At 35.6% G+C, this 13,435-nt stretch overlaps 1 protein-coding gene across 1 annotated transcript in view; it reads right to left on the reverse strand.

Moving 5' to 3' along the window:
- Nucleotides 1-98: 98 nt before the first annotated feature.
- The window catches only part of LOC140166106 (uncharacterized), a 40,180-nt gene continuing 26,843 nt past the window's right edge, over nucleotides 99-13,435 (reverse strand). Inside the window, exons 10-12 of the mRNA XM_072189492.1 lie at nucleotides 3,639-3,777; nucleotides 851-980; nucleotides 99-351 (exon numbers count right to left, since the gene is read on the reverse strand). Coding sequence (XP_072045593.1) covers nucleotides 207-351; nucleotides 851-980; nucleotides 3,639-3,777 — 414 coding nt within the window. The 3' untranslated portion in view covers nucleotides 99-206. The remainder of the gene's footprint in view (nucleotides 352-850; nucleotides 981-3,638; nucleotides 3,778-13,435) is intronic.

The following is a 13,435-nucleotide window of genomic DNA, read 5'->3' on the forward strand; positions in this document are numbered from 1 at the left end:
TTGTGGATATCAGCCTAGGCGTATTCGTTTCTGTGATTCATGCAGTCGCGTTGTACACGTGTGATGGGCAAGATACCCTTTTTCGGTGTCATTATTTGTATTCTTAAACATTGCACTATAGGACAACATAAAATAAATTATGACTGGACAGGGTGTCCGAACAACTGGCTACGATGTCTTTGTCATGAATAGAAATTCACCATCTTTCACTTACCAAATTCATTTAGAGTTACTAGCGGTACGGGAGTGGACCCGCCTTTTAGCTGCAGTGGCGGTTTTATCTTCAGTCTGTCAAATTTGCTCTGAATTGCTCGTAGATCGTTCAAGCTCTTTCCTGTAATGTCCTTCATCCTGCTCATAGTTTCAAAAGAAGCACGTAAAATATCATCATCATTACTACATCATCACCATCATTACTACATCATCACCATCATTATCATCTTAAGCATTATCATCATCATCGTCGTCATCGTTACACCACCACAACCACCATCATCATCATCATCATCATCATCATCATCATCATCATCATCATCGTAAGCATCATCATCATCATCATCATCGTAAGCATCATCATCATCGTCATCACTATTATTATCATCGTCACCATCATCAACACTGACTATCATCATCATCATCGTCGTCATCGTGTTACGAAAGGCACACTCTGCTCAGAATTTTGAAGGAAACTTGCTGCCCGTTTGATTATTTGCTGTAGTTGTTTTCAATACTTTTAAAAGTTTGGAGGAGTTTCATATCCCATCATTTCGGTGATGTGATACATTGCATATTATTATAAGGCACTTGTAACGTATTAACTAAATGACCATTCTGTGCAATGAGACCTTACCGCGAAGACAGCGTGACATTACTTGGAGGGTCCCATACATGGCATGATTCGGTCGTTAGTGGGTAGCACAATAGTAGTTGCTGCATGTCTAAGTCGGCAGAGCATCGGAGGGCTTCGTCATCGGATGTTCCTGATGTTTCAAAGGTAAAAGGTCAAGTGCAATATGAATAATTGTACGAGGTATTGTTATAAAAAAAATTATTCTGAAGAAACGAATGTCATTGTGCACTGATGTATTTTTATTTTGTGTTTGTTTATTTTTGCCTTTCAACCCACGGGAGGAGTGGGTTCCTAGTGTGCGGTAGATTTTCATTTTCAGGCTATTATACAGTATCAGTAAAAAAAATTCTTTAGGGAACACACCAAAACATCGATGAAATTCTACGAACGAAACTGCACTACAAGATTCTTATTTGGGCTGCCTGCACAGGTACACCGTCGACAAGACACTTGCCTGGTACTGTGCAGTACCAGAGGAGTACCAGAGTAGTAGCACTAGGTCCGATTATGTACAGTAGCAGCATCGGTACTATGTAGGTACTTTGTTATTTTTTTGACCCATTTCCGGTTTCGTTACAGACGAGGAGGTAGGAGTCAACTATGAAACGGATCTTAGTTACGTTTATAGCACGATGGCATGTAAAACTGCGTCATTCTGAAGAAAAGTTGAACAATGATGGCGCTATTTATCTAAGAGGAAGACACTTGTAAAATGGTATTAGAACATCAGCAAACAGACTAACAAATGACAAGTGAATTTAAAAAAAACCTTTTTATCATGAAATGTTAGGTATAACTCATATTAATTGGCCAATTGAAATTTAAAATATATGTTAATAGCGCCCTCAATTTTCACACAAATGTACAGTTTATAGAATTAAATTTACCATAAAAAAAGCAGAAAAAGATGCATAATTTGATATAGAAACGAAAAACTATGTTAAAAATTGCTGAAAAATATATGCACATTATATACAATTTATTAGTGTGATAGCTGTTGATATGATTCAGGTCTAGAATTGAACATTATAATAATGTTTTGTTAAAGAATTTAATAAATGATCACGTCAAACAGCCGTGATAAGATTTGATCTTTTGGTTTGTTTCCTTATAATATTTTTATCACTCAAAACACTGATTTTTTTAGTATGAGCGGTGCTTGATGCTTGATGCTTGCTTGCATGGTTTATAAACCAGTTAACGCCCCCTGCAACGTGTTTACCGCTATTTAACTATTGAACATTGCATTTGATCGCGGGGATGGCGTACTCTAATCGACTTGTATCATGTGTATTGTCAGGACTCTTCGTCGGGGGGAGTATCGGCCATCCCGTAGCACTGAAAATTGCGAAAAACCTGCATCATTTCTGTTGGATGATGTACAAATGAATCGTACAATAAATTAAATAAAAGCTAGATAACATTTCTTTCCATGGACATTCTTTAATGAAAGTCATTACTCTTATAACCTGACGTTTACGCGACAAAAACCTTATATGTTTGTTCAAGGCTTCGACGTTTTTTCGCGGCGGTGCCGCGTCGCAGTTGGTTGTTATTGCACCAGTTTCTCGCAAAGGCGAACTATCATACATACGTACTATTATATTCTCTCGGTTGGGGTTGTTCCATCTATTGCATACACTTACCCATTTCTCACATCTGTCAAAGGGGATACCCTCGTGAAACCCCTGTTGTTCAGTGTAAGCCTACAGGGCTTGGCCGTTTCAGCCAATTTTCTCCGCATCGAAAATACCAATTTCCTTTTGTAATAATTAGGAAATCGAGCTTTTTGAATTGTTTCACCAACATGACCAAGAGGTATTTATTTCATGACATGTTTTGTGATTTCCCTGATTGAGAGCATCAGGGACAACGTGTTAGCTTAAAAAAAAGCGGCCATCTCACTTAACCATGCCAGGAAATGTTTCCAGACATGTGTTATCAACTGTCAACATTTGACAACCAATTACCTGAGGCGAAAGGCACTTTCTGGAAAGCTGGACTTAACAAGACCCTCTGATATAAGCCATGTAACTGATTCCCATCTGGGTTATTGTCCCTGGCTGTATTTACCATGCTCACCCGGCAAACTGGTAACTTTGTAATGTCAAGGACAGGGAACAAATTCCTTTACGAACTTATGCCCATGTCATACTCCTTAACGCAAGGAGTGTAGCTTTTTCTGTTATGTAACTTCCATCGCTTACATGAAAGGTGATTTTCTATATCTGATAGATAGGTCGCGCTAGCATGCTCAAACGTCAAATCGTTAGCAGTTGCAGATGATGGTGGATGCGATATCGCGATTTTTGACGTCGCCATTGGATTAACACATAATCATGAAATCTTCACAAACAATTCTAAATTTGTTATGTGGTGTCAAAGCAAAATTATCTTACTCTAAAACCGTTGGGGTTCTGCAAAGTACCCCACTGCAAGTATGTTAATTGTCCATTTATAATCGCTAACCGTGTATTGTGAATGGGGCTGTCAGCCCTGTATCTTCGCCAGCCTCGTACGTCCGTGTTGCGTGTCCTATGCCGCCTGAGCAGTTGACTCTGTCGTAACGGCGCCAACTACGACTGAACCAATGTTGCTCAGTGGACTTCCGCTGGTAGCGACTGTGCAAACGCTAACAGCGTTTGATCACTAGCAGTTTTTGATTCGCACGCTGTGATTGCTAGTATGGTATGGCTTCAAGAAGAATTAAGAAACTTTAAGGGAGCTGCAGCGTAATGACTGCCGTTGGTACTGAATAACATCTAAATTATAAAAAAGTAATACTCACCATTGGCAAAATCTTTCTCAAAGTCATGGATGCACATAACTTCACCTTTTCTTGGTACGTTGACGGGCAAGAATAAACGCGTCTTGCAGTGGGAGCAATTCAGACCAATTTCTTTGAATTCGTTATTTGAATTATTTCCCTGTAGATAAACCAGGAAGAAATGATAACACGATAAAATGAATACAACGTGAAATCATATAATCATTGCATTCACAAGACTCGCATCAGTTTTTGTTTTTGCACCGGAATGTAGTCGTGTTCGTGACCGCAAGAGCATAGGAAGGATTGAGGGTTGATATCAATACCTTGAGACAATTCACAGGCTAAAAGTATGACCTACCATGTTAGCTAAAACGACAATTTTAGTCAAAAATTGTCTTATTTGGTCGATAATTAACAAAATAAGGCCAATATTAACAACTAAAAACAAAACAAAAAAAACGATTCATGGAAAGAAATGTATAGATTACAGAAAACACACAAACGGCCAATTTTGGATTTTTACTTTTTCTATAGTGTATTAATTTGACAAAATTTGAGATTTTCTCCAAAATGTGTGTTTTTACCTTTATTGATTAATTTCCATTCCAAAAAAACCTATAAACATCTTGCATGAATAATACAGAATACTTTTAATTACTGCATTTCTGAGAGTGCACACACTGTTAGGACGGTTGGGTTAATTTTTACCCAACCACTGGGTGCTACATGAACAAAGTTTTTCTGGGTTAACGTGTTACCCAACCCCGGTTAGGTAAACATGGTAAAGGCTACACAAAATTATGGTATATGTTTAAAAAAATTTGTTGGGTAATATAATTTTACCAAATGGTATTGGGTACTTAATTTACTACATTATTGGGTACTTTATTATGTTTATGTCCATTTATTGGGTAATATATTGCCTTACTCAATGGTATTGTGTAAATTCCTAATGGTATTGGGCAATTATTTTACCACATTATTGGTCCATTTGTTGGGTAATATATTGCCTTTACCCAATGATATTGGGCAATTTCCTGATGGTATTGGGCATTTATTTTATTACATTTTAGGCTAAATTTTATCTTTTTATCTTTACCCAATTCAACATTTAACACTTTTACATGGCGTCATTTAGATATATATATGCCAACAAAAAAGTAGGAATATACATTCTGTGGTGTTACACTGTTTACCCAACTAATGGGTAAACTAAGAGACAAAATGTTTACCCAACCATTTATCCATGTTGGGCAAAGTTTACACAACCAAATTTTACCCAAATGGTTTACCCTGTGTTCTAACAGTGCAGACACGAAGCTCGTGAATAATGACTGAACTTATGTGTACTAATTTATTGTACTTGTACTAATTTATTGTGCTAATCACAATAGTCATTAAATCGACTGCAACAAAAACAAAATGCATAACACAACAATGAATTTATTGGAAACATTATGGAATATCCAGCTCTTGTGCAGTCTGCAGCAGATAATGGTTCCAATCAGTTATAAACAATGCAAATACGTATGGTATTACCAATTTAAAGTACTAGACAATGCCAAATTATATGGGCTAATCAATTTATTTATTTTTACAATATGGTAATAGAGTGTCTCGAAAAAAATTCCCTTGGGAAATATTAGTTTGGAAAAAAGACCCTCCATATTTTTAAAGAAACCCTATTATAATACTGTCTGTGTTTATCATAAACATCCATGGGCTATAGTTAGAAACCATACACTCCCTATGGAAGGAATGGCATAAATCTTCCACACAGGGAGTGTGGATTTCTAATAGGGTTACATGATTGGGTGATTCCAATTGAAGTGTACACCCCTTGTGTGGGAGATTAAGGTCATGTCTTTCATACGGAATAGCCCGATAAGCCTGGATGAAAACCACATTGTAACCATATGTCATTGTCCGCATCGCATTCGATTGGTTTGACCAGGAGAAATTTATATATGAACATACAATAGACTGGTGTGACACGACGTGTAAAGATACGCTGGGGGAGGGGGGTCAAATAAGCTTCCGACCCCACCACCAAAACGAAGCCCCAACCACTCCCCCATTTGTCCTTGTTTGTTGTTTTTGTTGGTTTTGAAACTTTTGACCACCAATTGATCAAAAATTAAAAAAGTCCGAAAATAAGGTTCTCTAGTCCGAACGTTCGCTGTTACGCTACACCATAACCCTAAACCTACCCCATCGTAAACCTAACTCTAACCTTAACCTAAACTTTTGGACTACCGAACCCTTTTTATGTTTCGGACTGGACTAAAGAAACTATTTTCGGACAAGCGAACCTTATTTTTGGACTTGCAAACCTTGGGCCTTGCGAACTTAAGCGTTCAGCCACTTTAATCACGGCTAGGAACCAATAAAATTGCAGGACGTGTCTCATGTATAATGGCTCATAGGCTTTAAGTCTGAAAAGAGCCGTTCACTGAAGACTGTCCCTTGTCAACATAGAACAAGCAGACGTCGCCTAAGTTAAAAGCCATTAAACCTTTTTAATTAAAAATTGATATTTTTGAAATTTAACAGTCCTCGAAGTCAATTGTATAAATCTAATGATATGTATTAAAGTGTATGTAGCTGGGTTGAAAAGTCATCCTTCATTTGAAAATTTTGACATTTCGTATTGAAGATGTAAATTACCCCCCCACAAAAACACCAAAACACCAACAAAATGTAGGCCTGTTTGGGGGAAATGTATATCTTCGATATGAAAGGTCATAATTTTCAATTGGTCGGCTTTTCATCCCAGCTATATACACTACAAGTACATATCATCATTTATGTAGTTTACTTTGAGGACTGTTAAATATCAAAAATATTAGAAATATCAATAAAATATAACGCGAAATTCAAAAATCTAAATTATTTGATATCAGAAGGACATTCCTCGTATTCAGAATGCAATTTGACATATATGATGTGCTCTCAGGTCCCCCAACAAATACTGTGCAAACGTTGCTATCCGGTTCCCTAAAGAAAAATGGCATACACATTATTTTGAAACATACTGTAAACGGATGATTTCATCATCGTACTTTTTTACCATGGTTTATATGTTGATTTTGTCAGCCACCTGCATACAAAACGCTTTTAATCATCAAACTTTTAACAAGAACTGTCTTTAAAAAAGACAACGCCATGGATGAAGAGCCTGTTTCATAATTTTCAAGTACTTGAAATGCTAGTAATTGTTTGTGTGTGACACAACTAACCGGGTGGGAAATATCAGCATTTATTGGTCAACATAGGTCTACATTTACTTGTAACAAGAGCTCAATGGAAATCACATCCACCGAGTTTCACGACAATCCAACAATCAATATTCAGACGACCTTAAGAATGTTTGCTGCACAAGGGTGATCATATCAACCAAGTTTTATGACAATCCAACTATCTATCATCAGTAATTGTTAATCTTGATATGACCTTGATAGTTTTGACGCTCAGTTGTGATTAGATGCACAACGTTTTATGACAATCCGACAATCAATACTTTGTCGACCTCAGATGACCTTTAACAATTTTGGTGCAGAATTGTGATCGACAATCAATACTCAATTCACCTCGGATGACCTTGACCTGACCTTCAACATTTTTGCGCGTACACCCATCATGTCTATAACAATCTAACTCCTACAACTTCCTGTCAACTCTCTCATTCATAACTCCAAACTTCTGTCTTTTTGCCTTTTCTGTCTTATACCATTTACCAATATTTAGTACGCTACAGTTTTTAATTAAATGGTTAAAACTGAAAGAAATATGGCTCCTGCAATCCCTTAAAAGCATGGCATTTTATTTAAAATATATTTATTCGCAATGTATAGTTTACTGTTAGTTACAATCAAAAAGACTGATTACTCAATGCAAACTTGTATTTTCTGAATGTGAAGGAGACTACGTGCACTAGATAACTTTCTTATAATAAAATCCGTTTCTGAGTATATACGAAAAAAGTCAGATACCAGGGATTTATGTATGTGGTATAACTGATTACATATTTAGTGAACTTTGGCTACTGGGAATTTCAATACTATTTGGCTGATACCGGAAAAACAATTGGACAAAAACATCCTATTTTCGTCCAAATTTAACCAATTTGAATATGTTGGGTGTCAATCCGGACAGAAAATGAGCCATTCGCCAGATTTCGATGATTACAGCAAATTTCATCCACTGAACAAAAAAAACCTATCCAGCACATTTCATAACTGCCTAAATCTGCCTAAAGTATAATAAACAACCTCATCTCTTTTTCTGAAAATAGACATCTTCAAGGTCATCACACAAAAAAGTCATGCATATGCAAAATGAAGCAAATTCAAATACGCGGATTTAGGGTTTCTCTACCTGAAGTCAATCTGTGCCGAAATTCCTTCCCACAATGCAATATGGGTATTGCATAACAAAGAATATTGATTAATCTCCGAACTGTATCTATTGTTATGCAAAACACTTATTGTATTGTGGGAAAGAATTTCGGTACAAATTGACTTCCGGTAGAGAAACCGTAAATCCGCGTATTGCCATGCCAACTTGGTAATATGTATGTCGTAACCCAATCTCGTACATTATAGCACACAGTTTTGGTTTGTGGTTTTGAAATATTGCAATTAAACATTGGTTCTGTCAAATATAAGACGCAAAAACCCAAATCTAGTACAAACAATCATCATAAAGATATAGCAAACTTTCCATGGTAGAGATTGGACCCAAGACAAATTACACCTAAATGAAGTGTAAATTCAGGGTTAAACAGCTATGGCGGTAAAAGTACATTGGGACTCTCAACTCTGTTATACATTTCTTTATAGACGTGGTTTAAGGGTATACGATGTATTGTTGGTCGAAGCAGCAAAAAAATGTTGTTCACAACATCTTGCGAATGGTAGTGAGCTTTAGCAAAAATTGCATTGCTCAATTCATAGCGAGCGTGTAGTAGAATTCAAATATCACATATATACTTTTGTAGGTCCTGTGGTTCTTGAGTTATGTTGTAAAGAGGGCTGAAACAACAACACTTCTGTGAAACGTACATAATTCATTAACAACAATAAATTAAGCAAGTTTTCAAAGTATATGATTTGTAGAATGAACCTTTGCAAAACACCAAAGTGTTATTTTTCAATAATATATTGATTCAGATAATGGCTGCTTCGACCAACAATACCTCGTATAACCTTAATTGTATATGCCGTCGCGCGTCGGTTGTGTTTTTATCTACCAAACAATGTTTCTACGAAGCACAAAATCATCCGGATTTAACTGAAATAAATCATGAGATACGGAAAATTCTAGCTATAAAGTACACTAACTTAACCCTGCACATATTGCGTATTAACCCTCTCAATGCGGGTGTCTAGTACAGACGACAAGTTTCAATTTTTTTTAATTTAAAAATTTCAAAAATTGTAAATTATCATTATCATATTTGGAATCAGCATGAAAAATGCATTAAAATGAGTACAAACAAGCCCAGTATTGGTTCAGTGGTTCTTAAGATAGCTCTTAAGATTTCAAAATATCTCAAAACTTGAAATTTTTATGATGAAGCCTAGCACGCAGAGCATTAATGATAAGCACAAAAGTGCTAACACAATACTAATTTAATAAACGCATATACCAAAATCTATTATCAGGTCCGCAATACATGTATAAATATAAAGATATTTTGGTGGAAGAATTTATATGATCACTCGTTACAGAAACTCGCAGCCATCCAGCGTCTGTTTAAAAGTAGGAAACTCCATACTACATATCTTTTTGTATTTCATGCCCGAAATCGGGCTTTTATTTAAATCATTTCATGCGTTGCAAATAAAAACAGTACAATAATAATACAAGCACAAAAAGAATATACAAAAAGAATATACAATACAGATAAGTTCAAGGTGGGTAGTATATAAAACAATACAATATTCTATTCCAGTACACTTTTATGGAGTTAAGGATTTAAGTCGGCACCACACCCCCTTACAAACCCGTGACCATCCTTGCATTCCTCTCAACAAATTTGGAGAAAAAATGCAAAAATAGGCACAAAATTAGCCAGGGGTGCAGCACCACCTTAACGGTATACATAATATACAATACAATAAAGGCTACTAAAATATCCAAGATATAATGCATCACAACAAGTTCCAGACAAGCATATAAATGGGGTCATGAAATTAATATGAATTTTCAACAAACAAATTCTAGTACACTTTTATGGACTAAAGGATTTAAGGCGGTACCACACCTTCCGACAAAACCATGACCATCCTTGCATTCCTCTCAAACAAATTTGTAGAAAAATGCAAAAATAGGCATCAAATTGGCCAGGGGTGCAGTACCACCTCAACCGTATACATAAAATGCAATAAGGGCAAACTGAGATATCCCAGATATCATGCACTACAACAAGCTGAGAAAGGGATCCCACTTTTTAAAATGTAAATCCAACTTCAATTTTCTTTGTGCACAAAAATGTTCAAGCTTCAAGGTATCAACAACAATATTTTTGAAACCATTAAAAGATAGCTTAGACTGCTCACATCTACACTTGTAAATATATCTTCTAGCAATGAGCATAATTTGATTAATACCTGCCCAGTAATTAACATTTGTATCCAGTAAACCAAATACTTTACTAAATTCATCGAACTCAGGTATGAAATCAAAATAAGTCTGAATACTTTGCCAGAAAGAGTTCACAATATTACAACTACCAAAAAGATGTACAATGGTTTCCTTCTCTGTTTTACAAAAGACACATTTATCATTGTCAACCAAACCAACTTTGCACAGCCAGTCATTAGTTGGCAAAATGTTATGAGTAATTCTGTACTGAAGCCATCTTAATTTCACATCTAGCGTAGCTCTGAAAGGCATTAAATACAACTCGCAACATTCGGCTTCGGTCATATTATAAACTCTTTTTAATGAAAATTGGCTAACAGGATCAGTTTTAATGCTATCAATATATGACTTATAAACATCCCTGGACTTCAGTTTCAGAAGTGGAACACTTCCTCTCGATAAGTTGATCACTATGCCTAAGTCCTCTGGAAGGGTCGTCCCCTCCTTACCAATCATGTCACGCCAACTTTTTGGAATTGCATTAATCAGTCCAAACCATTTAAGCACATCAATTCTATTATAGTTATCACCCATCCTATTAGCAAAATTCTTAAAATTGCCTTTGTCATCAATGAAATCGTTAATTGTATGGAAGCCTGCTTCCTCAAACTTAGAGTAGTACACCGACTTTTTACCAATCAGAATACGCTTATTATTCCAAATCACTTGTTTGCAAACCTCGATAGCATTTTTGGCTCACCTGAATTAAACTTTGACCATAATTTGAATGCATTCAAATAGAATGGGGGAATAATTCCTGATAGTGTTCGAAAATCAAAATTACACTCCAGAATACCTGTGCCACCCAGGTTTCTTAGATAAAATATTAAGATACTTTTCCACCCAGATTTGTTTGGCATAATTAGTCTCTTAAGCCACATAACAGATTGTGTTTTGATTTTTGCTTGTAAGTCAACCATTTTCAAACCACCTTCATCTAATTCTCTACACAAAACAGACCGTTTTATTTTATCTGGGCCATTCCAGATGAACTTGTAAATAATATCATTAACCTTCTTTTGAATACTTAATGGCATACCAATCATTGCTGAAGTATAGAGAAGTTTTGATAAACCAAATGTTTTAATCACCAAGATTTTGCCAATTGCTGTTAAATCTCTCTGTTTCCATAAATTTAATGTACATTCCAGAGATCTTATTCTATCATTGTAGTTCAGTTTTATCACCTCTTTTTCCTCATATGCAAAGTAAATTCCTAAGATTTTTACAGTCTTAGTCCACTGTACATCCAGCGGTTTGTTTTTATTATCCCTGACACTTCCGATCCACATTGCTTCGGTCTTATTATTATTTACTTTTAAACCAGAACATGACTGAAACTCCCTTAACACTTTCATAGTACATTTAACTGAATCAATATCCTTAACAAATAGACACATATCATCTGCATAACAAGACATTTTCACCTGTGTACCTCGATCGCTAGGATCGATTTGAATGCCCACAATGTCCTCATTATTATTCATCTGAATACAAAGGACTTCAATGGCCAAATTAAAGAGCTGACAGCTCAGGGGATCACCCTGTCTAAGACCACGATTAATGGGGAAATACCCGGTCGACACACCATTATTCATAACACAACTTGTGATATTATTATAAAAAGTATCAATCCATTTCTGAATAGAACTTCCAAAATTAAACTTTTTCATTACATGTTGCATAAATTTATGATCTATTGAATCATATGCCTTTTCAAAATCTATACACAGTAAAATTCCAGGGATGTCTCTTTCTTTAGTAAAATATAAAATATCAGCCACAGTTCTTACAGCATCCCCAATATATCTACCAGGGACAAAAGCAGATTGGTTACAGCCGATTAATTTTGGAGAAACCTTAGCAATCCTTTCGGCAATGACTTTTGACCCAATTTTCAAATCCACATTAAGCAAAGTAATGGGTCTATAATTATCCACCTTACGTTTGTCTTTATTTTTTTTCAAAATTAATGTTATGACACCTTGTTTTTGAGAATTTGTTAATTCACCCAAATTATAACTTGCATTCAAGCAGTCAACTAGGAAACATCCAAATTCAACCCAAAAAGTTTTATAAAATAGAACTGTGAGACCATCATTACCAGGTGACTTGCCATTTTTCATACTGCTAAGTATTTTATAACATTCCTCGATCGTGAGCTCACCTTCACAGCTCTTTTGGTCATCATTTGACAATTTGGGAATTGAATCATTAAAAAAACGTTGAGATGATGGCGAGTCAAGATCAACTTCTTTAGATGAGTATAAAGTAGAGTAAAAATGTTTAATCTCATTCAAAATATTCTTTTCATCAACACATTCTGTACCGTCTTCACTTAACACGCATCTGATGGTGCTTTTGCTTTTATTTGACTTTTCCAGATTGAGAAAGAACTTACTATTTTTCTCCCCTTTTTCCAACCAGTCTGCTCTAGATCTTACAACTACTCCTTGGGTTACATACTCATAATGATCATCAAGATCAGATTTCAACTTCTCCCAATTAGTATTTGCTTCATCACTAGGATTGGTATTAAGTATATCTTCAGCCTGTTTGAGCTTCTTTTCCAAGTCATTAACCTTACAATTTCTTTCTTTAACTTTAATTTTACTGTACAACTGTGTATAACAACGAATCTCATACTTCATTAACTCCCAAAGGATTCTTTGATCAGTCACATCACTATACTTTTCAATCCAATCTGATCTTTTATCTCTTAACTCACCAATAAACTTAACATCATCACATAAAGAATCATTAAATTTCCAGTACGAAGGGCCATGATTATTATTATCATTAGGTTCCAAATTAAGATGAATTGAAGAATGATCAGTATTAATTGCAGGGCAAATATCACACTTTTTAACCCAATCTTGTAAGTTCTCGGAAATAAACCAGTAATCAAGTCTACTCTGAATTAAGGGATTTCGTTGGCGCCAAGTATATTTTCTAAGATTTGGGTTTCGAACCCGCCAGATATCAATAAGGTTTAACTGATCCATTAAATTCAAAACGGCATCAACAACACAGGCTTTTTGGTGCAGGTTACCCCGCTTCTGTCAAGATGATAATTCAACATCACATTAAAATCCCCGCCACAGATAATACATTTATCAACACTGTACAAATCAGAGAGAATGTCTTTAATTTATTATAAAATGGCA

Source organism: Amphiura filiformis, chromosome 12, assembly GCF_039555335.1.
Source record: "Amphiura filiformis chromosome 12, Afil_fr2py, whole genome shotgun sequence".
Lineage (NCBI taxonomy): Eukaryota > Metazoa > Echinodermata > Ophiuroidea > Amphilepidida > Amphiuridae > Amphiura > Amphiura filiformis.